At 36.3% G+C, this 27,302-nt stretch overlaps 1 protein-coding gene across 2 annotated transcripts; it reads right to left on the reverse strand.

Moving 5' to 3' along the window:
- Positions 1-22,421: 22,421 nt before the first annotated feature.
- LOC118181250 (uncharacterized) lies at positions 22,422-26,489 on the reverse strand. 2 transcript variants are annotated; one of them, XM_085816365.1, is made up of 9 exons: positions 25,989-26,489; positions 25,754-25,909; positions 25,516-25,664; positions 25,290-25,380; positions 25,046-25,211; positions 24,755-24,922; positions 24,270-24,411; positions 23,556-23,639; positions 22,441-22,743 (listed from the first exon to the last, which is right to left on the reverse strand). In XM_085816365.1, exons 1-5 carry the CDS (start codon positions 26,043-26,045, stop codon positions 25,167-25,169), a joined length of 498 nt encoding a protein of 165 aa, XP_085672491.1. In that variant the 5' UTR covers positions 26,046-26,489; the 3' UTR covers positions 22,441-22,743; positions 23,556-23,639; positions 24,270-24,411; positions 24,755-24,922; positions 25,046-25,166. The 2 variants fall into 2 exon arrangements, with proteins under 2 accessions (XP_085672493.1, XP_085672491.1); XM_085816367.1 differs by lacking the exons at positions 24,755-24,922; positions 25,046-25,211; positions 25,290-25,380; ... (1 more) ...; positions 25,754-25,909; positions 25,989-26,489 and having other exon boundaries at positions 22,422-22,743; positions 24,270-24,675.
- Positions 26,490-27,302: the final 813 nt, after the last annotated feature.

Here is a 27,302-nt window from a genome sequence, read left to right on the forward strand (position 1 = left end):
GAATTTATCCGTTGGAAGTCCATTTACAAACGGATAATATAGGAGACTGTTTGAGAAAGAAGCATTCTGATCAAAAAATGTGTGATAAGCCTACAACTTCTATTGGATCTACAGAGTTTCGTGCCACTGACAAAGATCAGTCAAATGAACTCAATCAGAATCCCCTCAAAACAACTAGATGTGGACGAGTGATTCGAACTCCTGAACGATTAAACCTCATGAACTTTCAACCAGACTGCGGCTGAGTTTCAACTTGGTGAAACTCATCGGGGGGAGTGTGTCGCGAACGACGCACGCTCCGCTCTTGAGGAACGGATTGAGCCTCCAGACCGACGAGAATTGAAAAAGAAAGTTTGTTTTTTGAGAACTGGCAACGATAAGTGTATGCTTTTAGAACAGTGACGCAGTAGACTAATGACGCTGTTAGATATGTAGAACAATGATGCTAAGTAGTTAGAAGTGTTTTTTTGATAGTGTAATGATTTAGATTTTGTTCCTCTTTTGTGTGAAATGTCAAATAAAGTGATTCATACAAAATAGTGCCAATTTTCGATGAGTTAGAAACCAAATCGGAGTCTACAAAAGCGGCGGACCAGAATCGAAGAACGCGGATCATAAAGGTAAGCAACCTTTCTTCATTTGCTTATCTAGAATTTTGAATGATCTGTTTTTTACTGAATTGAAACGACAGTTGTCTAGTTAAATCGTCAAGTCGAGCGGTGACTTGATCCCCTGGCTCCTGGATTGAGCAGCTCTGACTGGGTGGCGGTCTCGACGAGTGGCTAGCTGGGCTGCCTCAAATTTCATGGCGTACACTAGAGCACTTTTTAAATCTTTTACATCCGCCATTCGTAGAGCTTTCTGTATTTCAGTATCTCGGATGCCGTCGATAAAGTATTGCAAGGACAGGATTTCCCTTGTTTCTGTCGATCATTCCGAAAAGGCGAGATGGGACAGCCTTTCAACATCCGCAGCGAGCTCCTGAAGTGTTTCGGTAGGCTTCTGTTGACGAGATTTTAATTGGAGCCTGCTGTAGTCTTTTAAACACTTCTCCCCAAAGCGCAACTCCAAGGCGCCGGACAGAGCTTCGAAATCTAACCTTTTGTTTTCGGGAAGAGTCTGAAGGATATCCGCTGCGTCGGCTCTTAGAGAAGCGGCGAGATGACAGGCCTTAGCTTGAGAATCCCATCCATTCGCATCCGCCACGATAGAAAATTGTGTCTTATACACCTGCCAGGAGGTCTTCCCATCATATGTGGGTAGCTTCAGAGGTGGACGAGCAGGCATTGGTAAGAATTTAAAATCATCACTCCTGCTCCCTGCCGACGCTACGAATTTCTTTAAAGTATCCATTTCTTTGGCAACTGCAGAAACTCTCTCATCAATTTGTTGTTCGATTTGGTGTTGGACGGCACAAACTCTTTCTTCAATTCGTTCCTCCACAGCAGAAACTCTCCCTTCTATATGTTCTTTTACAGAAGAAACTCTTTCTTCTATTTCTTCTTTCACCGAAGAAACTCTTTCTTCAATATGTCCAACTTTATTTTCAACTGCGTCAATTCTGCCTTCCATAGCTTCAAATTTATTTTCTATTATGCAAGTAATTTCTTTCATTTCTTCTTGACCAGCTTGAACGGCTTTCATTTTGTCCTTAACGGATTCCTGGCCCAATTTCATTTCTGCTTTAACGGATCTAATCTCTGCTTTAACAGAGTCTTTCATCTCTTCTTTAAATGATGCTTGGCCAGCTTCCATCTTTTCTTGGAATGCAGCAAAAGATCTAATGAGCTGTCTCAATTGTTCTTCCATCGCACTTGTTATTGGCATTCAAATCCCACTTCTGACACCAAAAATTGTTGGGTGCGTACGGGTTCGTTATGAAATGAATGCACAAGTCCGATGAAAAATGAACAAAAATTTATTATTATCACAACAAAAATGCTTAAATTTTCTCAAATTATCATGCAGTATTACAATATCTCACAGTAGTTTTCTTTTAACTACTCAAATGTCCAATAGAACGTAATTCAAAACAGCTAAAGAACGCTAATCCGCGAATTCGCTACAATCAACAACAGTAGTTTTCTAAACAACAACAAACTAAGCAACTACTACAAACTGAGATGTTTTCCTCCTTTTATAAGATTTTAAAATCACGCGCTAGAATTTTCCAGTACTTTCTCGAAATCAAAAAGAGATATTTATTTATTTAATGCACGCGCTCTTGTATTTTCAATTTTCCGGCTTAGCTTTCTTTTAATATTCGTCACGCGCTGCACTGCGCGAGAAATAAAACCATTTAATTTATAATTGAACTAACATTAGCTTTTTAAATACCAAATGCGTAACAATATATTTTGGAGAAACTGAGTCAATCCCAAATTTGAACAGTAAGCAATATTTTCTACTATTTAATATTTGTTAAGTTTTTTATTTTCTAATTATTCAACCCCATGTTCATTCACATGTTGTGCACTGGCCATTTTATTATGTGTAGAATTGTTTAAAATTAACTGAACATTGTAACAATCTCATCACAGTTTTTTGAATTGCCACATGCTGCAACATTTTTATTTTGGGGTTTTAATTATGAATAACATTAAATAATAGAAACCTTAAGTTTTTTTTATACTAACTAGCTTTATATACCTGGTGTGTACCTTTAATAAGGCTTACTTGTACATTATATAAACTTGTATTTTATGCCAATCAGTCCCCCTCCCCACACATGTTGATGTCAGCATTTATTCGTATTCCTTACATTTTACAGCAATAATTCATAAGTTTGTCTTATGGATATCTGATGTGTGAAGGAATATGTGAAGAACACATTTTACCCCCCCCCTTCGGGGCCGAATTTTGAAAACGTTTGAAATTGGTTTTTAGGTATTCATATTCCATACATTTTAAAGCAATAACCTTATGTACATCTGTTTCTTCCTTATATGAAAAAGCATAAAAACACGTTTTGCCCACCGAATCTTAAAAAATCGCTTCTTAAATGACATCTTCGGTACAAAAGGAATAAGCTCCTAAGTTTTGATATCTGTATCTCTAATAGCTTTGGGCGATGATCTGTAGATGAATAAATCATGAATTCTTCCTTTATGTAAAGATTTATAATAAAACATCTGAACAAATAAAGGCTAAATCGCAGGATAGGCTGCTGACTGACTGACTGATAACTTATAGCCAGAATACCACTGAGATCAGTAGTTTATCTGGCTCAATCAAATTTATGTCGGATGGGCACAATAACATAGAACTATCTTCACATAATGTCCGCAGTAAGAAGGAGAAAGACGGATAAAGAATAGGAAGACCAGCAACGCAAGAGCTCACAACCAAGTAACCGGCCCGGTAAAGGCGTGATTAAGTGGGAGTCATAAAATGAGTGTAGAATGTGAATAAAACTAGAGAATTTAAAAAATACACAGTACAATAAATGAGTAAGATACAAAATTAAGAATGCTAATAAACACATTGGGTACATTATTTACAGGTGGGCACTAGGTGGGAAAGTTCGAGTCCCTGATAAGGTGGGCCGCAAGTGGGCGCAGTTTGGCGTCCTCATTCAATATTTCGTAGGTAAAGATATCAAAATTTCTCATATGGTCACAGTTCAGAGCTTTCGTGAAGAATTTCCTGTTGATCTTATTCAGGTGCTCTTCTAGAGTGTCCAGTTTTAAGTCACAGTGCAGTGTAGCATTGCTCACAAAAAAGTGAGCATGGGTGATAAGCCTTAAGACTTTGTTTTGCATGATTTGAAGTCTTTTTATATCCTCCTTGGTAGCCGTGCACCAGGCCGGCGACGCATAAGTCATCAATGGCCTAATTGCCGTGATATAAACTAGCCTCTTTTTCCTGAGGTCTAAGCTAGAATAATTACCCAATATAGGGATGAGACTATTTACAACAGTGAAAATTTTTCTTCTGACCTCTGTTATATGATCTCCCCATTTTAATCTTTCATTTAGCATTACTCCTAAATATTTCGCCTTACTAACTCTAGGAATCTCTTCAGAGAATAAGAAGAGCTTGCTGTTAATAGTCAACTGTGTATTTTTCCTCCTTATCAATAATAATTGCGACTTGCTGGCATTAATAGCAATTCTCCAAGTAGTACACCACTTTTCTACCACTGGTAGAAGCTCCTGTAATTTCTTGATTGCATGGTGTGCCTTTGCGGACTTTATGGCTAATGCCGTATCGTCCGCATAGCACCCAAGAAAGTAATTTCTGCCAATGTGAGCCCTAGGGAAGTCATGAACATAAAATAAATACAGGACGGGCCCTAAAATGGACCCCTGTGGGACGCCTGCATTCATGGTGCGTAAACTGGAGATGTCCTTTCCAATAGCCACAGTGAATTTCCTATTAGTGATGAAAGACATAATTAGCTGAATCAGCTCTCTATCCATAGGGAGATTTATAAGTTTATAAATAAGCCCTTCATGCCAGACGCGGTCGAATGCCTTCGCCACGTTTAGCATGAGTAAGGCGACATTTTGTTTCTTGTGAAGCGCATCCCCACAAAACTCGACGAGCCGAACCAGCTGCTTCGTTGTTGAAAGCTTTCTCCGGAAACCAAATTGTTCCGGAGGCAGTAATTCAATATAGTTTTTCAATCTGCTGTAGATTAATCTCTCAAAGACCTTTCCTAGTCCCGGAAGAAAGCTAATGGGCCTGTACCCATCTGGCTTAGTGTTATCCTTGCCGGGCTTAGGCAATAAAATAACTTTTGCGATTTTTCATTTTGTGGGAAAATAGCATTGACTAAGACACGCATTGATAATACTCGTGAATTTTGTCACAACATTGCAGGGCAGATTTCTAAGTGCGTGATTATTAATACCGTTTATGCCAGGGGCCTTTGTGACTTTAAGCTTCTTTGTGATTTCTTTGATCTCACTGGGGGTAGCAGTTTCCATGTATCTCTTAGCAGTGTGGGCATTAAGCCAATCCCTAACAAAGTAGCATGCCTCATTGACAAAATTAATGTCCAAGGGCGTCATGTTAGGTCTGAACTGCTCTTCTAAATGGTCCGCAAGGACCGTCGATTTGTCTTTATTGTTGAGAGCAACAGAGTTTTCAGTATAAATCGGCTTATTGCATGTACGCTGCCTTTTCAAGTTACGTATGAACGTCCAGAGACTGCCATCATTCGGACTAAGATTCTGAATTTTTTCCTCCCATACAATCTCTTATGCTCATCTATTTTCTTTTTAATTAATTTATTTAATTTGTTCATATCTCTTTTAACGTGAGGGCTCCATGTAAGGTGCCACGCTTTCCTCATCCTATTCCGGTCCTTAATCATCTCTCTAATTTTCTGTGGCAGAATGCCAGCGTTATTATTTCTTCTCACGTATCTAGAGGCATTTTCAATAGCATTATTGATTGAATCAGTGAGGGTATCAACTGCATCATCTATATCTTTCCGCGAGTTCAGAGTATCAAAGATGGGCGGATTCTGACTGAGAAACTTCTGGAACTTATTCCAGTCAGTCGTGCGGATCATTTCATTTTCTGCCTCTTTAGTAGTGCCTAGGTAAGCAATGACCGGTATATGGTCAGAGCTCAATTCGTGCTTTACTTCAGTATAAATAGGGATTGAAGTATTTGTCAGAAGAATATCAAGAAGGTCTGCATTTCTTGGGTTCTGTGGTCTATACGTATACTCCTCAGTAACATGCAAGGCAACTGGGTGATTATTTATAAATTCATAGAGGACCTTACCATTTTGGTTAGTTTTACGGCACCCCCACTCGGAGTGCTTTGAGTTGAGATCACCCGTTAGGATATACTTATTAGTGTCAGAGAGAAGTTTGGAAAGAACACTTTCCGTCAGTAGTTTCCTGGGCGGATTATAAAATGAAATGAAATTCAAATTACCATATTGCGGTAAGTACACTGAGACTGCGACCATCTCATGTCCGTCGTTTCTATCTTGGCTAATCAAACAGGACTGTAGCGAGTTTCGCACATAAATTGCGGCCCCCCACCACGGTGACTCAAACGATCGCACCTATATGTGCGGTAATTTGGCAAATTTATACGCACGCATGGCGTGGCAAAAGTCTCTGTTACAAGGGCAATATCAATATTGTGATTGTTAAGGAAGTTTAAAAATTCCGTCAACTTGTTCTGAATGGCATGAGCATTCCAGAATGCCAATTTTTATGGGATCTCCTTGTGTGGTGTACCTATCCATTAAGATCTTGATTTCTGGTATTTTTGTCCTTATGAGTAGGTGCATTTTGTCCTATTTGCAGTGTTGCATCAGTCGATACTGTGTTTACTTCTCTTATGCTTGGACACGCCTTTTTATGACGTAATATTGGTTACGCCTCTTCTTAAAAACAAGTTATAAGTATGCTATAGCTTCGTATTTAAAGAAAGCTTCAGTTATATTTTAACTGAGTTGAAATGGTAGGTTTATAATGTTCTGCGCGAGAATTTTTTAATTATAAATCTACTTTTATGTGTTGTGTGGTAGTGTTAGCATTTAACGCAACGAATTATCTCTCACAAATGTATTATTAAGATACCAAACGATTGAAAACGATCATTAGCAAACGACTGAAAATATTGAATGCATGAATTAAAAATTATAACCGTAACTTCTGAAAATACAGAAAAGAATTCTTTTGCTTAAAGAGGATTTCTTTCTGGAGCGGCTGTGATCACGTACGATGGAGGCAGGATCTTAGAAGAGCTCCTGAATTTTCAAAGGTGTTTTCCGGAAAATCTTCTTTATTTAAGAAAATTTTCCCGAATATCCTCTGCATTGTCTCGTTCTCAAGGCCGGGAGTTCTTCTGTACCTGGGGGTCTTGTCTTCCTTGCAATCTTTTGCAGCACTAAGACGGAGCGTTCAGATAAGTAGAACGTCTTTTCTCTAAGCTAAATCAAATATCTGTCACTAAAGTACCTTTAAATTAATTTATTTATTATGATCATTATTATTATTATGCTCATTTTATTATGTTCTGGCATTAAATACTTAGTAATTGCTTTAAATCATGTGGTTCTTTTTTGGTTACCATCTCGTAGGGACGCTATCCTTATCAGTAGCCCTTATCAGTAGTGTTAGCACTACCCATTGGGGCCCCTTTGAGGAATTTCTCGAGAGGGGAAAACACGATCTCGGGCCTCAATGTAGTTTTTGCTCCTTTAATCTATATTTCCTATCTATTTAAATTAAAAGCATATATTAATACAGTGTGCCTCAAATTGATAAAATAGTACACATATAATAAAGTATGACCATTAGGTTAATAAATAAAAATGCATATTTAAAAAAAAAATTAATTAATATTAAAATAAAAAAAACTCCGTTATTTATTTACTTAATTATTTTTGCTGATATGTTCTCGCCTTGTTTTGGATTTATGATTTTATCTGATGGCGTTTTCTGAGTATATAAATATGTTGGAAACCGCAATAGATGATGTTACTTAGTTTAATGTATAACTTTGTATGATATGTATCTTGATCTTATGTGTCTTCTGTTACTGTGTCTCAAGGTAGAGGCTAATATTGGTTTCCATGTTAAAAAATAAAAGTTTAAATTTTAGTTTCCCTGTTATAGCAAAAGTTAGCTTCTAAACTTGACTTATACTGTTATATGACTGGACCCCCAATATTTATTATTTTATTATTAATTTTCCCCCATCTTTACATCTATTCAGCTTTACAAAACACACTCATTACACACACCTGGAAGACTCTATTTAATGTAAATGATAACAACTTTGACTACACTCATGAACACAATAGTGTTTTTTTTTTTTTTTTTTTTTACAAAATTCTCTTACTTTCTTTCCTTTTCTTTCTATAGGCCCTTTTTTGTTTTAATTATAAATAAATTTTTTTCTTTTTTTTCCCCTCTCCATTACTTTTGGGCCATTTATTTTTTCTTTATTTTGTCCCATCTTTTCTTCCTGGCCTTTCGAACTCGTATAAAATATACGAAGTTCCTTTTTACTCTCCTCTGAAATACGAAATTGCCCCCTTTCTATATACCTTTCCTTCGCACCTATGCTTGATTTTTCGCCCATCGGTGCAGAAAGACTTAGCGGGTGCAACAAAAGACATCTATCTACTTTGTCTGTCTGTCTGTCTGTCTTTTGCTTAAAGAATGTTTTGATTATTGATGAGTGTGTTAAAATCGGTGCTTACTGCAGAATGGATGAGTATCTGAATCTTGACTTTTTTAATCAGTTGGAGCGAAGAGGCAAAAAGAGCGTTATTGAGCGGTGTATGGAGAAAAGTTTGATTGCAATATCGTCTAAGTGCCCAATTTGTGGAACAAATATGAAACTAGTAGACAGACGGTTTTGAGACGTATAGACGATTTTGAGTGGTGCGCAGTGCCGAGTTTGTGAAACTCTGAGATGTTTTTAAGTGAAAATTGATCGATGTGCACATGAGCAAAGCCAATGCTGTGCGCGATGCCGATTTTGTGCAATTCTGGGATTTTTTTTTAAAGTGAAAATAGATCGATGTGCACATGGGCAAAGACAGTGTGGTGCGCAATGCCGAGGTTGTGCGCGATTCCGAGTTTGTGCAATTCTGGAATGTTTTTTGAAGTGAAAATAGATCGATGTGCACATGGGCAAGCCAATATGGTGCGCAATGCCGAGGTTATGTGCGATGCCGAGTTTGTGCAATTCTGGGATGTTTTTTAAGTGAAAATTGATCGATGTACATATGGGCAAAGCCAATGCTGTGCGCGATGCCGAGTTTGTGCAATTCTGGGATGTTTTTTTTAAGTGAAAATAGATCGATGTACTCATGGGCAAAGAGAGTGTGGTGCGCAATGCCGAGTTTGTGCAATTCTGGGATTTTTAAGTGAAAATAGATCGATGTGTACATGGGCAAAGCCAATGTGGTGCGCAATGCCGAGTTTGTGCAATTCTGGAATGTTTTTTGAAGTGAAAATAGATCGATGTGCACATGGGCAAAGACAGTGTGGTGCGCAATGCCGAGGTTGTGCGCGATTCCGAGTTTGTGCAATTCTGGAATGTTTTTTGAAGTGAAAATAGATCGATGTGCACATGGGCAAGCCAATATGGTGCGCAATGCCGAGGTTATGTGCGATGCCGAGTTTGTGCAATTCTGGGATGTTTTTTAAGTGAAAATTGATCGATGTACATATGGGCAAAGCCAATGCTGTGCGCGATGCCGAGTTTGTGCAATTCTGGGATGTTTTTTTTAAGTGAAAATAGATCGATGTACTCATGGGCAAAGAGAGTGTGGTGCGCAATGCCGAGTTTGTGCAATTCTGGGATTTTTAAGTGAAAATAGATCGATGTGTACATGGGCAAAGCCAATGTGGTGCGCAATGCCGAGTTTGTGCAATTCTGGAATGTTTTTTGAAGTGAAAATAGATCGATGTGCACATGGGCAAGCCAATATGGTGCGCAATGCCGAGGTTATGTGCGATGCCGAGTTTGTGAAATTCTGGGATGTTTTTTAAGTGAAAATTGATCGATGTACATATGGGCAAAGCCAATGCTGTGCGCAATGCCAAGTTTGTGCAATTCTGGGATTTTTATTAAGTGAAAATAGATCGATGTGCACATGGGCAAAGCCAAGCTGTGCGCGATGCCGAGTTTGTACAATTCTGGGATGTTTTTTTAAGTGAAAAAAGATCGATGTGTACATGGGCAAAGCCAGTGTGGTGCGCAATGCCGAGGTTGTGCGCGATGCCGAGTTTGTGCACTTCTGGGATTTTTTTTAAGTGAAAAAGATCAATGTGCACATGGGCAAGCCAATGTGGTGCGCAATGCCGAGGTTGTGCGCGATGCCGAGTTTGTGCAATTCTGGGATGTTTTTTAAGTGAAAAAAGATCGATGTGCACATGAGCAAAGCCAATGTGGTGCGCAATGCCGAGTTTGTGCAATTCTGGGATTTTTATTAAGTGAAAATAGATCGATGTGCACATGGGCAAAGCCAAGCTGTGCGCGATGCCGAGTTTGTACAATTCTGGGATGTTTTTTTAAGTGAAAATAGATCGATGTGTACATGGGCAAAGCCAATGTGGTGCGCAATGCCGAGGTTGTGCGCGATGCCGAGGTTGTGCAATTCTGGGATTTTTTAAGTGAAAATAGATCGATATGTACATGGGCAGAGCACTACAGACCAGGCTTCCGGCCTCAGGTATAACCAATCGGAATAGTGCCTGACGTGTAGAAATTATCTACTATCTACTTCCGCTACTGCCAGGGCGAGCCCCGCAAACCAGCGGCATTTATTGAGTCTAAGTCAGAAGTTACCGATTCACAGTAATGGTTGTTACAATGGCACCTTTGCAGACGTTGTCTGCTACATGAAAAGATGTAAGTGCTGTACTGAGCTGAGTATTATTCATACGTGCGTGTAATTACAATTGCTCTGATTGTGTAATGTTCCATCGGCAGTAATGGGTTAAGAGCACTGCATGAAATTTAGTACATTGAGTTAGTAAGGTGTCCGGACTTCACTACAAATCATTATTGGTGAACTTGGCTTAATCTATGCTGCGTATCTGTCCGTGTCACATACTAAAAACATACTGTACATACATACATAGCATGATGATATACATAGCATGAAAATTACATACATAGCACGAAGATTATACATAGCACTAAAAATTACACATAGCATTAAAAAATATACATAGCATCAAACATTATTACTGTTTTGCTCAATGAACAAATTATATAACTTACTATCCGCACAAATATTGTACTCATTAGTAGCTGTGCACACAGAATATTATAAACATTAAATAGGTCCTAGCAGCCACACGTTATTTACATATTACATAATATATGCGTTTCATAATATGCGCTTACATAATATATAGGATTATAAGATAAATAATTAAATACTCGAATGCAGAACATTGCAAATTTGAATAGGTAAGTAAATGAATGATACTGAGATACATTAATAACGCTTAATAGTGAGTAACTAAAGAATAGTATTTAATACTAAAGCTCATAAGTGCATAACAAAGTTCGCAAATAGTACTATAAGTTTCAAAATTTCTTAATTTAATGCAAAACATACAGCTGTGTTTCAAGAATTTTGTGCGGAAATCGAAATGATGCAACTATCTTATAACTATTAATACTAAGTAAGCGCATGATAAATTCTAGATTAAATATGCTTGCTTAGTAGGTTACACGATTTGCAATAAGGCATAATTACATAGCAGTAAAATAATAAAGAATATAGGGAAGTGCTATGGCTGACATGACTTAGTGCGCATTTTGATTACATGACACTTCTTGGTAATATGCAATAAAAACATAAGAGATAAAAATGACAACATACTGGGATGAATGAGTACTAAGAATGAAGTTTCTGAGTACAGTAAGCAAAGCACAGAATACCATGGTACAATGATTAAACAAGCATGAAATTTTGTACAACTGGCAACACATAATATTGATACGCATAGAGGATCTTGCTTACATTACTTATGGCAATGCTTAAATATACATAATATAATACATTCTTAAGATAATTTGCTTATGAAACATACTTATAAGAGTGTCAGTTCATTACTTAATGCTGATGGGAGTCCACTTACATATATATACGTTGGATTATGTATTTACTACATTCAATTTAAGTGGAAGGCATAAGATTACGATTATAATGATTAAATTAATATATTAGACACGTTAAGGTGTTGACAACATATACTGTAGTTACAACATTCAGATTAAAATGAAAGCATATGATATCAATTATAATAATTAAGTTAATACTATAAACACATCGAGGATGATTATTACAGTCAAGTAAAAGTCACATAAAGTGTAGTATTTAAGGTAATACGTTAAATGCATCTAACGAATAGGATAAGAGTATGATGAAAATAATATGGACATAACAGTAGTAAACAGATATTACTTATCTGGTAGCAGGGTTATGCGCTGGGAGGTATTAGGTGACAAATGAAAAGTGTACCTTGCAGAAATTGATGATCTTGTGAAGCTTAAAGCACGCACCCCTCCTTTCTAGTAGCACTTTTGTCCATTCCCTATAATATTTGTCTGAAGGAGGACGCATGTGGCGCGCCTCTGTCAATCTGCATGTAAATGCATAATGGTCTGGCGTTCCGACTAGTCCACATTCACAGAGATCATAGTCTCTAAGTCCAAATCTGTGTAGGTAACCAGGAAACGGGCCGTGCCCAGAGAGGAAAGTAGTCAATGAAGATGAGTTGGAGAAGACAAGGTCTAACTTTTGGGATAAATTTATACGTCCTTCGACCTGTCCGGGAAGTATCCCATCTCTGCTGCCATTCTGCGTAAAGGTCGCCGCGTGTAATCTTTTTGAGATAAGAGGAAGGCAGAGGTAGAGCATGTTCTGGCAGGAAGGTACCCGAAGCCGCTTGTTTTGCCTGTTCATCCGCCAGCTCGTTGCCGACTACACCTGTGTGCGCTGGTACCCAGCTAATGATGGGACGATAATTGAGTGAGAGGTTGACTAATGCCCTTTGTATGTTGAGTACGAAGGGGTCTCGGCTGGCTGGTCCTTCTATGGCGGCTATGCTCGACAGTGAGTCACTATAGATATAGACAGTTTTTTGGTGACTATATGAGAGATCGATTGCTTTTTTAATAGCTGACAATTCAGCTTGGTAGACTGTGTTGTTCGGATGGAGTCTACGTTTCCAGCGGTATTTGATTTCTCCATCGATCATTGTGCATAAGCCGCATCCAGTGCCATCCTTTGTTTTGGAACCATCCGTGTAGATGGCTATTGAGTTCTGCCGACAGAGAAGTGTCTGCGTGTATATATTTTCCGCGAGGTTATGCTGGGCTGGGTGGCAGGGATAGTCAAAGATCTTGTGCATATACTCCGAGGTATGCAAGTTCCTATTCCAGAGTTTATAGTCTTTCCCAAGTCGCAGAGTATTGCAGATGGCCGCCTCTCGCTCTGCCACCAAGTCTAGTGGTGGTATCCCTGTTAGGACTTGCAGTGCCGCTGTTGAAGTTGTCCTGTATCCTCTGCTTATTTGCAAAAGGTGTGGGCGTTGGAGTGAGTTAAGTAGGCGCCTCTCTTGTACCGTTAGATGTTTTGCCCAAATGCCGGATCCGTATAAAACTATGGCCTGAGTAACGGTGAGATACCAGTGTTTTAGCAGTGTCGACGAAATGCCCCAGGTTGGAGCCGCTGTTCTCTGCAAGTAATTTTTAAGACTGTCTGTTTTTATTTTTAGATACTGAAGATACGGAAGCCAGGATAACCTTGAGTCAATGATTAAGTCCAAGTATTTGAGTTGTTTAACTATCTTGATGGGGTTGCCATAAAGTTTGATGGATGGATTCCTTTTGAGAGGTCTTTTGGCGCCTATGAGCAAAGCTTGGGATTTTGAGGCAGAGATCGTGATCTTGTGGTCCCTTGCCCAGAAGCTAAACTTGTCGAGGTAGAATTGCACTGTCATTTCTAATTTGGATCTTCCATGGACTATAATCAAGAAGTCTTCCGCGTAGGCCAGTATGTCACAGTCCTGGCAATTGTTATCAAATTCCTTGAAGATTGAGTTGGCAACTATCGACCAAAGTATTGGTCCAAGGCATGAGCCCTGGGGGCATCCTTTCTGTAGGTGATGTCTGACTATACCATCGTTCGCTGTATACTGGAGTGTGCGATCGCTGAGGTAACTATGAATTAGCTCTTGTAGTTCTGCCGAGCAGTTCATCTGAGATAAAGCCTGTATAACGTCTGGCCACCTCAGGGAGTCAAATGCTCCCTGGATGTCCAGACTAATGATCAAGGAGTGGTGCCCCTTGCTTCCGTTGCACTCTATCAAGTTCATTAACTTGGAGATGGCGTGTTCTGTAGAAAGTCCTCCTCGGAAGCCAAATTGCCTAGGGTCTATGGAATTGTTTCTTTGTAGGAAAAAATTTAGTCTTCCAAGTACTACCCTTTCTAGCCGCTTGCCAAACGAGGGGATGAGACATATTGGCTTGTAGGATGTGGGTTGTTGTGGATCTTTGCTCGTTTTATGGAAGAGTGCTACCTCTGCATTTTTGGTTGATTTCGGGAAGTGTCTATTCTTCCAACAGGCACCTATGTACTCTTCGACTAGGTCAGGCGCAAAAGCATAAATCATGCGTATTACGGCATTGTCTAGCCCGTCCGGGCCTGGTGCCTTCTTTGTGTTTAGGTGTTTGACGATAGCCTCTATCTCATGCCTGTAGGAGGGGGTTCCAAAGAAGTCTGATATCTGGTGAAGTTATTGAATGAAGTTCTTATCTCTGATTGCGCAAGGTTGTCATCTGTCGGTGGGTCTTCTTTGAAGAGTGACTTAAGTATGTAGCTGATTGCTTCGGTTGCACTAGTGGCTGTTGGAGCTACTGACAGGGGGATTTGTGTTGGTCTAAAGACCTTGCTGGTTGCAATCTTGAAAACCTTGTCGTATTTCTGAATGGTGCGAGAGCAGTATTTGCGCCAGGAGTCTTGCTTGGCTATAGCGCAATATATCTGTCGCTTATATTGCGCTTGTTGTATTTTGTAACGGGCGAAGAGTGTCTTGCGGACCATTGGCTCCTGTGTGGATTGAGCTTGCCGTCTCAGTTTTCTGAGTTTGCTCCGTTCCTGTGACAATTGGGGTGTCCACCATGAGGCTGATGTCCGAATTTTAATTTTCTTTGTCTTGAAAGTCTTGCGGCAGGCATCAGTGCATTGGTCAATTAATTGGTCATAGGCTTTGTCTAGAGCTGCTCTGGTCGTGCTATTCCGAAGTGCTGTTTTAATAGAGGGGATGAAGGGAGAAAGGTGTTGTTCCAGCTTTTGTGTCCCACCATATGCTGTCTTAAATCTTTGTTTAATTACAATGGTGAGTGGGGATTGGAAGTTAAAAATGATAGCTTGATGGTCACTAAGAGAAGGGAAGTCTGCTACTGTCCAGGCTGCAATATGTGAGGATAGCTGTGGTGTTGCCAAAGAGAGATCAGGCCAGCCTCTGGCACGTATTGTGTCAAAGGTGGGAGGGGAGTCGCTTTTATTGAGGATTACCAATCCATGAGAACTTATGAAATCTATGACAGGAAAGGAGCGAGGACTGTCTGTTGGTGAGCCCCAAAGGCGGTTAGCAGCGTTAAAATCCCCGCAGATCAGGATGTGGGTTAGATGAGTATGGTGTAAGAAGTCAAGTTCAGTTAGGAGGTCGTTGATACTGAGACTAGGGGGAAAGTAGCATGAAATGACCATGATGCTTCCCTCTATTGATTCCAGAATGATGGCAATTGTGTGGTTTGTCATTCTCCAGACCATGGGATTCATTGCACCGTTATAGACGATCATAGCTAGCTTGTTATGGGAAAGAAAAATTTTGTTGTGTGAAGTTGAGCCAACTGGAAGACCTTCTTTAGTAATATAAACCTCTTGAAAGATACCTAAGTCCGCCTGCTGTTGGAATTGGACATGCAGCATGTGACTTGTGGCTACTGAGGATCTTTGTAAGTTACATTGGATGACTTTGAGAACTGGAATTCTTGATCTTTGGGTGTTATCTATTGTTGTCCTGCTGTCCGCAGGAGTTTCTGGACCGCAGTCCTGTATACAGGACATTGTCTTGAACTAGCCGCGTAGTGGCAGTCGTGATCTGTACCTTGTTGCTGATTTGCCAATGTGCAGTTTTTGCATATAGGATGCTCCTTGCAGGATCCTATGGGCATGGAATGTGGGCCTGCGCACTGCACACAAGAGGGTTGTTCTTGGCAATTCCTGCTGATGTGGCCTAGACCTTGACAGTTGAAGCAAAGAGGGACACGGAGGTATCTTCTAAAAGGGCAGGAGAAGAAGCCTAAGTAGATGCGGCCGCTAGATCCAAGCCTGTTGAAGTAGTCCCTATGCAATTGGATAATCCAGTTATTCTTGGAGTTGGATTGGTGTAGGGGAGTTCTTGGGTGGATAGCCCCTACTTTGTTGGACGGGAGATGTAACTCAAATGCCGTAACGATGTCTTTTGTAGTGAATTCTTCCGGTGCACCAAAGAGGATTATCGACTCTCTTCTTGGCTTTGGCTCTCGAAGGGTGAGTGGATCTTTTAGAGATGGTACTTGTTCTATTGAACTTTTCAGCTTGAGTAATTGCTCGCGGGTGTTACACCTGACTAAAAGCTCTTTGGATCTTGTGGTGCGAATCTGCTCTATAGGGATGCTCAATCTAGAGGGTTTTAGCTGAGAAGTAAGCTGCTTTTGGATGGCGATCGGGGAAGTGGTGGAATCTATGGGGGCTAGAAGTAGGACGTTGTCCGACAGCTTTTTCTGTGGCCGTTTCTTTTTCTGTTGAATCAAGGTGAATGGACAGTCTGCCACATTTGTTTTTGAACAAAATTTAATTTAGTGCTGCCAGCAGATAAAAAATTACACATATCCGCTAGGAAATCTGTAACTTTTTTCAGATGGCAACGAGCCAAATTTGAGAGGCAGTTACAGATAAAAAATTACAGATTTGGTGACGGAGGTTCGCGTTGCCAACAGATTAAAAATTACAGATTTCCTAAAGGAAATTGCTAACTTTTTGTCGGCTGGCAACTTACATAAAAATTTCCAAATTTGAGGGGAGTTAATATTTTCTTGGAGGAATTTCGCGTTGCCAACACTTCTTTAGGAAAACCTAAAAATCCAATAGTGAGTCTAAAGAAATTTACCTAGATTTGGGGAAATTACACATGAGTCTTTTGGATATCTGTAACTTTTTTCCAGATGGCAATGAACGATATTTGAGAGGCAGTTACAGATAAAAGAAATTACAGATTTGCTGATTTCGCTTTGCCAACAGATTCAAAAGAATATAGACCTCTTAAAGGAAATCGATAAGGAATGTCCCGTTGCCAACACTTCTTTAGGAAAACCTAAATTTCAATCCAATAGCTAGTCTAAAGAAATTTTCCCACATTTGGGGAAATTACTCATGAGTCTTCCAGGATATCTGTAACATTTTTCCAGATGGCAATGAATGATATTTGAGAGGCAATTACATATAAAAAATTACAGATTTGCTGACAGAAGTCTATAGAGTTCGCGTTGCCAACAGATTAAAAAGAATACAGACCTCTTAAAAGAAATCGATAAGCAATGTCGCGTTGCCAACACCTCTTTAGGAAAACCTAAATTTCAATCCTATAGCAAGTCCAATGCAACAGCAATTTTCCCAGATTTGGGAAAATTACATATGAGACTGCCAGGATATTTGTAACTTTCTTCCAGATGGCATTGAACGATATTTGAGAGGCAGTTACAGATAAAATAATTACAGATTTGCTGATGGAAGTCTATAGAATTCGCGTTGCCAACAGATTAAAAAGAATACAGACCTCTTAAAGGAAATCAATAAGGAATGTCGCGTTGCCAACACTTCTTTAGGAAAACCTAAAAATCCAATAGTGAGTCTAAAGAAATTTACCTAGATTTGGGGAAATTACACATGAGTCTTTTGGATATCTGTAACTTTCTTCCGGATGGCAATGAACGATATTTGAGAGACAGTTACAGATAAAAAATTTACAGATTTGCTGATGGAAGTCTATAGAATTCGCGTTGCCAACAGATTAAAAAGAATAAAGACCTCTGAAAGGAAATCGATAAGGAATGTCGCGTTGCCAACACTTCTTTAGGAAAACCTAAATTTCAATCCAATAGCAAAGCTAAAGAAATTTGCCCATATTTGGGGAAATTACACATGAGTCTGCCAGGATATCTTTAACTTTTTTCTAGATGGCAATGAACGAAATTTGAGAGGCAATTACAGATAAAAGAAATTACAGATTTGCTGATGGAAGTCTATAAAATTTTCCAGAGGGAAAGTAGATTTCGACTTGCCAACAGATTAAAAAAATATAGACCTCTTAAAGGAAATCGATAAGGAATTTCGCGTTGCCAACACTTCTTTAGGAAAACCTAAATTTTAATCCAATGGCAAGTCTAAAGAAATTCGCCCATATTTGGGGAAATTACACGAATCTGCCAGGATATCTGTATTTTTTCTCCAGATGGCAATGAACAATATTTGAGAGGCAATTACATATAAAAAAAATTACAGATTTGCTGACATAGTTTTTTTAGGAGTAGAAGAAAGTTCAGATTAAATCAATATGTATAAGGTTCCACTTTCTTAACCTGCATTCATTGTGTAATAATCAACATACTCAGAGCATATCCAAGAAAAAATCCTTCCCGCGAAAAAATTCTGTCTGTTAGAATTAACAAAAAAATCTTTATAGAAGGAAATCTCTGTTAGAGTTAAAAGAAAATCTTTCTCGTAAAAGAAGATATATATATATATATATATATATCCCCCATTATAATTATAAGGGCACAGCCCTGATCTAACTAGCTCGCACAAGCCGGGCGTAAGGTATATATATAGTATATTTATTTTTATTTTTTATTTTTTTTTATTTTCTTTTTTTAATATATATATATATATATCATACGGCCGGCACAAGCCAGTTAGAAGGATCAGTCTGTAAAATTTTCCAGAGGAGAAGTAGATTTCGAGTTGCCAACAGATTAAAAAAAATATAGACCTCTTAAAGGGAATTGCTAACTTTTTATCGGCTGCCGACTTATATAAAAATTTTCAAATTTGAGGGGAGTTAATATTTTCTTGGAGGAATGTCGCGTTGCCAACACTTCTTTAGGAAAGCCTAAATTTCAATCCAATAGCAAGTCGAATGAAATTTGCCCAGATTTGGAGAAATTACACATTTCTTGTCATATTGCTTCAAAATTCCGTAATCCAATCATTTGACACCTCTGATAAACATAGATTAAGTGAATCTTCAAGAGGTTCTTAGCCTAATTCTCCTTAGAGTTGCCTTCGCGAAAGCACGTAAAAAAATCCTTCCCTTCAGTTTCTTCGTGATGCAGTGTGTGCCATCGAGGAGGAATTTCTAAGGGAAAACGGGTGGTTGTTCGCCCGAACAACAACCCATTTTCCCTTAGAAATTCCTCCTCGATGGCATATTTCATCACTCCAAAATTTCCAAATTTGAGGAAAGTTATATAAGCTACTCAGGAGCCTTTCGTGTCATACTGTTTCAAAAAATTACAGTGCAAAATCTTTTTAGCTTAAGGCGATTTATTGCGAGCTCCTGAGAGGCAAAAAATGCATTATAAAAGTTATGTTGTCATTCATTAACAAATAATGAATGAGTTGATCACAGGCAATTTACTTACCCAACGTTCCTGGAGCTATGGTGTTTCATCGTCAATATTTCTGATCAATACTTTAAGGTAACTGAACGAATGCTATCTGTAAACTTAATTTATCTGTGTCCACTTCCGAGAATCACTGAATATGTATGTTATACAGTATGGGTGTGTGAGAGTATGGAAAGCCTCGAAGGCTACCTGCTTAAGGGAAAGAGATGCCTTCATGGAGGACTTTTTAAGGGAAGCTGCTAGTATACACGTTACACATGGGAAAATCCATGAAAACGCTCATGCAGCCAGTCCGTTCGCGGGATTCGCACCTCGAACCGAACTACCAGTGTTCAGCTACTTTACCGCTCGGTCGCTGTGTTATACAATATGACCATTTATATCAGGTTTTCTAAATGACTCTCCTTCTATATATATATGATATTACAACGTAAAAATAACCAGGAAAAAATTATTCCTTTATAATGCTCGTCGATTTCATAAACTCAAGTGTTTTATTTAATTAAGGTTAACATTAATCAATATTGTCGGGGGGTATTACTAAGAAAAATTAGTTCGTATATGTTACACATGGGCTCGTGCAATCAACTTGTCGGTCAGAACAAGCAATGTTCGTGAATACGGTTTCGTTTGTTAAAAATAGCAAGCAACATTCACTGCATAGTGAATAAAGCCGAATGCCTTCATGTCTAAAATGAAACTGTTTTAATATACGTCACATATGGAGAGGAAAAAATCCATGCTGCCACTTAAGAGTTGTAAGCAAACTTATCAGCAAATCCACATTAAAATTAATTTCATTTTCTAAACAAGAACAAGAAAATTGTAATGCAGTAAACGCAGACTCGATTGTTTATTTATTTAGTGAAATTTACTATCTTAATTTCAATTCTAAAGTCTAGAAAAACACCAATATTTATTTTTTTAACACGCTTAACATTCTTCTCTCCGTTAAACACCAGCCAACTTCCCTTAGAAATTCCTCCTTGAAAGCACACTCATGATAATTTACTTTTTCGCTTCAGAGTAAAATTAATGTCTGATGGTAATACGCAGGTAACTTTTTAAAATTTGAAGATACGAAAGTTTTCAAAACCCTTTTTTTAGATTAAAGCTAAATCATGAGGGGGTTAAAAGATCAATTATAAAAAAGTTATCATATCATCTTCTGTAATAAGTGAGTTGGGCAGCAGGATCTACGAAATTCCTCCTTGAAGGCCCACTCATGATAATTCATTATTTCGCTTCAGAGTAAAATTACTATCTGATCACTCTAAATTCGAAAGAGTTGTATCCGACTCCAAAAGAGTGACATCTCACCTCCCTCTAATGCCAAAATGGCACCAACCTCAAAAGAACGACTTTTCACTCTAATAAAAAGTGCGAGTGCTTCTCACACAAAAAAAGGAGTGACTCTTTCTTCGTTCACTCTTGCCGATAGCGAGATACCGCCCGATATTCAGGTGAAACCACACACATTACAAGGAGTCATAATAGTCTGCTCACTCCTTGATGGTGCGATTTTTATATAATTATTTTACATTTGTTTTATTGGCAAACTGAAAATTGGTATTTGCTATGTAAAATTTATGGCTGAGGCAAAGTTTTAGATTTCTGGTTAATATTATCTTGAAAAAATGTTTTACACTACTTTTTAACATGCTATATTGTGACTTTAAATATCTGCTGTTTTAGATTTGCTACCTATGTACTTACAAAAACATTTATTGGTCATGAAGACGATTATGAATCAAAGTAGACCATCACTGAAATAAAAATCATTGTTTTAGGATAATCATATCTTCTTTATTTGGACATATAGTTTTTCTTTCCAAATCTAGCGAAATATATATATATCAAAATATTACATCCACATTAAAATATTGGAAATTCGGTGTCATGTTACAATATTTAACATTCTGAAATAACACTATCACTTTCTCACAGTACTTCTGATATGAAATTACTTTAAATTCACAGAATATATTTTATTTTACAGAAACATGGTTCTTGCCTTTATGTATACTAAGCAATAAAAAAGCAATATTAAAATCAAAGCAACTTAAAAACTGGAATAGCAAGATATTCGCACTTAAAGCTTGGTATTTGAATAAAAAAGGTTTTTCAGATACTTAAATCTTTGAATAAATATTTCAGAAATTTTCAAAATTTGGTTTGAGAAATCAAAAAATGCTTAGTTTCATAAAAGAAATTCAAAAAATTATTTTAGATGAATCATATATGTATAGTGATATATATTCTAAATTTTGTATACATATTTTAATTTTAAAAAACAAATTATGTTTATTCACAAGATTAGAACACATAATCATGTAAATTGTAAGCTAAATTTTAAATTAAATAATCGCAATATTTGGAAATGTAATTTATCAAAAATACTTCTTGAAAAATTTTATAATAATGAAAATTTGAATGTGTTAAAACAGCTGATCATGTATATATGTCTCAGTAAACCTGTATTATATTCTGATAGATTCAACTTCTTTAAATGCTACTTATAAGTGAATATATTAATACAATTTGTGAATTGATATTACTAGTACTTTGTCGACTTGAGCATAATATGCATAAAAATATCGAATAATAAATTTTAATATACATTGAAATAAGAAAAAAATGTGAATTTAATTTCCCTAAATTATTCAGCTTTATTTGCAATGTATGAGATTCAGAAAATTATTAACCATAAAATACTCTCATGCTATTGTTTTTAACTTCATATACTGCAAAAGAATTGTTTCTATTTCTTATTACAAAATCATTAAGAACTTAAAATTAATTAACCCCAAATTATGAATAAAGCTTATCTTCAGTTAGCTTACAACACTTTTTACTTTTGAGAAGTTATATGCATACAAATTCCTATACATTAATCATTATAGGTGAATAATTGTTTACATATACTTTTAGACTAAACTTATTTTTATATATGTTAATTCCAATTCGAAGTCTCATGTGGAAAGAATAAAGTAAAAGTGAAATAATATGGATTAGCTCACATGTGTAAGATAAACATTCATGTTTCATAATTCTGCTGAAAATTAATATGTACTTTATTGATTGGTTAAATATGAGTAGAAATCATTAATCTGCAGAATTATAATAATTTCCATGAACAAAGTAATTTAAAAATAAATGAAAACAAGCAATACATGAAAAACTCTTTATTAAGAAACATATTATACATACATAAATTTTTACTCAATAATAATAATATAATAAAAATATTAAAAATGCAATAAATTTTTACTCAATAGCTATGTTGCTGAAACATGTATTTAACGAGTCCACACATGCTCTAGGAGTGCTTATATTGTATAAAAAACTTCCCATAAAATTGTAAAAATTTGTTAATACATGTGCATATTGCACACTAAATACGAAATGGGATTTAAATAAAATGTCGAATGCCTTCATGGCGTGATTTGGACATGCTATTAACTTGTTATCTGCTTTAATGTAAAATGAATTTGAAATGCACACTAGAATCGGTTGCTTATTCTGCCCTGGTTCAAGAGACTCCATGTCTTCTATTCCCTGAAAATAAATTTCTTTATTAAGAATACATCCATACCTATGAGGGCAAGTCAAATACCAATTATCCATATTAGAAAGTTTATCTTTCCAATTAAAAAATATTGCCAGAAAATTTTTTTCTTCATACAAAAATACTACTCAAGTAATTTTATGCACATAGATGCCTTTTGCTTTTAGTTTCTGTAAAAGTGCAGTATCAAAACATATAGGAATATTTAAGTATTATATTGATGCAAATATAGAATAGGATAGTAATGCATACTGCTATTTGTGCATTGCTTCTGCATGAAAAGTGTAATAAATAATGTAAAAAGAACAAAGAATATGGAGAATTAGTCTGGCTTATTCTTATGAAACCAAATATCATTTCTTCATATTAAACTATGATGCTTGTTCTTGATTTCATAATTGCCCTAGTCTGACTGGAATTACTTTTTAAAATTCAAGCAATTTCTCCAACACTATACAAGTAAAAAAAAAAAAATCTATGTTCACTATATGATACATCCATAGAAATGATTACTGTCATGCTTTAGATGATACAAAGACATCACACATAATACAAACCTTCTTATTCTCTCGAAATATTTGCTAGTATGTAGGTGACATTCAAATCAATGCCATTTCAATTCTACAAAAATTAGCTAAATGACGATGCATCATCTGTGGGTACAACAGTTGAAAGCAGCTTGAGAACATGAATTTTAGCCACGTGAGGCCAAATACATTCACTGTTGTAAAATGGCTCGTTTAAATATGATCTGCCCTCTTAAAATGAAAGTGCAAAACATACAAAACTCATAAATACTTACATTAGCAAATATTAGAAGTGCAGAATTTGGAATGTTTTTTTGTAAATAACAGCCTGATGCCAAAATACTTGTTTTGCCTTTACTCTACAGAAATAAAAATAAAAGTATATATATATAAAAGACATAAACTGGATAACAATTGCATGTGAAATGTAATTATTAATTGAAGCTACATAAATATCACACATGAACCTTTCAAGAAAGAAAATATAGCAAAGTTCAAAGGATATGCAGCTCAATTCACTTACATATAGTATCAATAGCTTATTTGCATACACATACACTACAAACTAAAAATATTATCCTATTAAAAGAATTTTAGCTAAGCATATGAAATTATTTTTTATGCATAGACTTATGCCAAGTATTTACTCATTAATAATGAATGAGACCTTTTTTTTCCCTTTTTCCCTCTTCCTTTACCATAATTTGGGCTGGGCAAAAGTTCTGGGAGCAAAACTAATGCTTTTAGATCATCTATATATATGAAAAAAATACACAGACTTTTATTACATAAAAAGGCCTTTGGTACTAGAGGTACATGGATTTACAGCTTACTTTTACAAGCCAGAAGAAAAAACTTTATAAGCCATTTAAGAATGACCAATGCAAGTAATAGATAAAAAATTACTTTAGGTAATTAAAACAGTACGTAAAAAAGTTTTAAAGTATTATATGATTTATAATCCTAGTTAAATTTTTAAAGATCTTTACCACTGAAATCAGCAATACTTGGTACCAGAAGATCAGGCCGTTTTGATTCAGCATATCTCAAAATTCTTGGGACATAAAAAGATGAAAACTTTCCCAAGAAAGTGTCTGAATTGGGATGCATGCGTAAAAATTCTGCATCAATCTGCAAACACAACATAATTTCCAGTAAGTTTATACAAAAATCAAAAATAGGTTATCTAGTACATATTCATAAAAATGTTGATTTTAAAAACTGAATGCATGTGGTTAATGGTTCAGTTTCTTAAACCAAGCATATCCTGAATGAAAATTATTACAAGAACTTATGTGTTTTAACATAATGCTGAAAAATGATTTTGAACTGAAATTCTTTGAATTGATTATGCTGAAACTTTGATTTTAATTTCCTGGCTCGACACATTTTAAAGATCACCAATATACACTATGCTTATATGTAAATTTAAAGTGCAATTACTAACTGAAAATTAATTAGCTAAATTTCTTACCATATCTCCTCTATAATCTTGTAGCCTGGGATATCTCTCTAAAACATTTGTTATGGTCATGCCTGAATCTCTTATTTCAGTTTGTCTGTCAGCCATTGTTTCAGACAATATATCTGAAATCGCCTGTCTATTGGGTTCTATGGGATTTTTAAATTTCATCCACATTATCTATAACAAAAAATTTATATGCACTAATTTTCAAACATTTTCTTTAAGTATAGATGAAATATTTATAACATAGAAATATTTTAAAATGTTATGAATATGAATTTTACGAAAGCTGAAAAAAACCTTTTCTTCTAAATCCTCTTTAGTCAAACGTTCTGTTTCAAGAGATGGTTCTATTCTGCAGATTTTTGAAGTTTTGGCTAATCCTTTTTTTCTTTGATGGACTTCCTAAGCGTTTTCAGGCCTATTCTATAAAGCTTATTCCTGTGGTCTTATCATAGAAGCTTTCCTGCACATAAATTAATACACATCACATAACTAGATAACATGTTTTAAAGTAATTTTTTGAAAATTAAAGAACACTTACATGCCCATGTGGGAATCTTTTTGATTTTAACAATGGAAATGCATTTACTAATGCCTCTGCAGTACGTTCCTTCCATTCTGAGGATGGGTAGCTATAAAAAAAATAATTTAATGGAAAATTCTTGAAATTCATATAAAATAAAATATTTTCTTAATTTTCAGAACGTATCTATACCTTCTAGACTTAAATCAATGAAAATATTTTCAAGTTCACTAAAAAAACTTACACAGTTCCACATAAGTTTACTAATTTTGAACAGACTATCCTAACTAGCAGCTGCCTGTCTTCAGTCTTGTAGGAACCCCTATCCAAGTTGTCACAGAGCTGTTTGCCTTGTGGGTGACTGCTGACCCACTTTCTGATATCAAAAGAATCCTGAAAAAATTGAGAAAATTGTAATAACCGACTAATAAATCACAACGTGTTCTTTTACATAATTAAAACTAAAAGACAACTTTTATTACCTTGTTTGAAATACACTGGTTATATATTTTGGATATGTCTAAAGACACCTCTTTTCTTTGTATATTCTGTGGAGAAATGGCACTTGCATCTTGACAGACCTTTTCAGTGCATTTTTCATCTGATGGTATTGAAGCAACCGCTTGAACTGATGGGCACTAAAAAGAAAATGACGTTTCAGATAATAATATAAAATTATCCTTCATTGTTATTCCATTATTGACAATATATTGTTACCCTTATTCTATTCACAATTTGCATAATATGCTTTCTGGGCCCTAATTTTATGTTCATTTCTTTCAAGTCATCTTCTGTGATATCAGGAAACGTCAACCCAGTGACGCCTTCTTCTGTAAGAAATATATACAGTCAAAAGTCGTTAATTCGGACACCCATAATTCGGAATGATCTATAATCCGGACCTCAAAACTAAAAACTTTCTGCGCATGCGCCGCGTTGACACATGCGCATAGGCGTTTACGCGTGCGCGTAAGACCTTTTACGACTGCGCATATGAGTGTGCGCAAGTGCAGAATACGTTTTCGCGTGCGCGTTTTATGTATAATAGACGTATAAGCTAAAATTATCTAATTATCTATTTCAGTTAATGTTGATGATTGCGTTGTTCCTTAATTTTCGAATTGGATCCGGCTTATTATTTTTTGCAGACTGTAAGAGCAATTTTATAAAAGTAAGCTTAAACTTTCGATTATATCAAATAGAATTTCCGATATATATTTGTTAATACGTAAAGGATCTAAAGCGAAAGTATGTTTTGAAATCCGAAATCTGTTTATCAATTTCACGCTGCTCGGTGGGGGGAACGCAACGGCGGGCGCGTAATGAATTGGAAGTTGATTTGTCAGCTCTATCCTTATCTTCAGCGCAGATGTTTTTATTTTATTTGGCTTATAATTCCTTACCAAATGTAGTATTTCATCTCGATATGCTCCGTCTTTGATATATGATTTAAAACAAGTTTCTCGTCATTATAATTCGCTTCCGATAGCGAAGAAAAGTAACAGAGGTTATTGAAAACGAAAAAATTTCTATTGACAAATTAGTCGGTGTTCTTGACACAGCAATTATAGGACTAGAACAGCGGAACTTTGTAACTGAACAAGAAATTATGTCTGTTTAATAGAATTAAAGAGAAAGTATTATCACATGAAACGAAGCAAAACTTAAACAACTTACATTGAAAGAAATGTTTAATAAAGTAAACAAATAAATATTAAGCTTTTTCTTTTTGCAAATTTTGATACCCTTTAGATCATAATTGTTCTTTATTTCATAAATTACGGTTTCATATTTTTAATTTTAGAATTTCTGTATGCCATCTTACGAGATTTAAACTGATGATCTATAATCCGGAAAAATCGATAATCCGGAATCGCCGAAGTTCCGACGAGTCCGGATTAACGACTTTTGACTGTAGTATAACATTCTTCCTAAATTTTAATGACAACTAAATATCAATCAGTGCAATATAGCGCAGAATGACACACAAGGTGAAAGAACAGCAAATTCAAAACTATAAGGGGACAAAAT

This window comes from Stegodyphus dumicola, chromosome 5 (genome assembly GCF_044657685.1).
Source record: "Stegodyphus dumicola isolate Sdum_Otavi_A_Nest chromosome 5, ASM4465768v1".
NCBI classification, from domain to species: Eukaryota; Metazoa; Arthropoda; class Arachnida; order Araneae; family Eresidae; genus Stegodyphus; species Stegodyphus dumicola.

What these genes read in the sequence shown, in the direction of transcription:
- LOC118181250 (XM_085816365.1), bottom strand. Translation starts at nt 26,045, where the DNA reads ATGAACATAAAATTAGGGCCCAGAAAGCATATTATGCAAATTGTGAAT. An exon ending in AAATTGTGAATAGAATAAGG is followed by an intron (nt 25,910 to 25,988) that starts GTAACAATATAT and finishes TTTTCTTTTTAG; the next exon opens with TGCCCATCAGTTCAAGCGGT. An exon ending in GTAAACTTATGTGGAACTGT is followed by an intron (nt 25,381 to 25,515) that starts GTAAGTTTTTTT and finishes TTTTTTTTATAG; the next exon opens with CTACCCATCCTCAGAATGGA.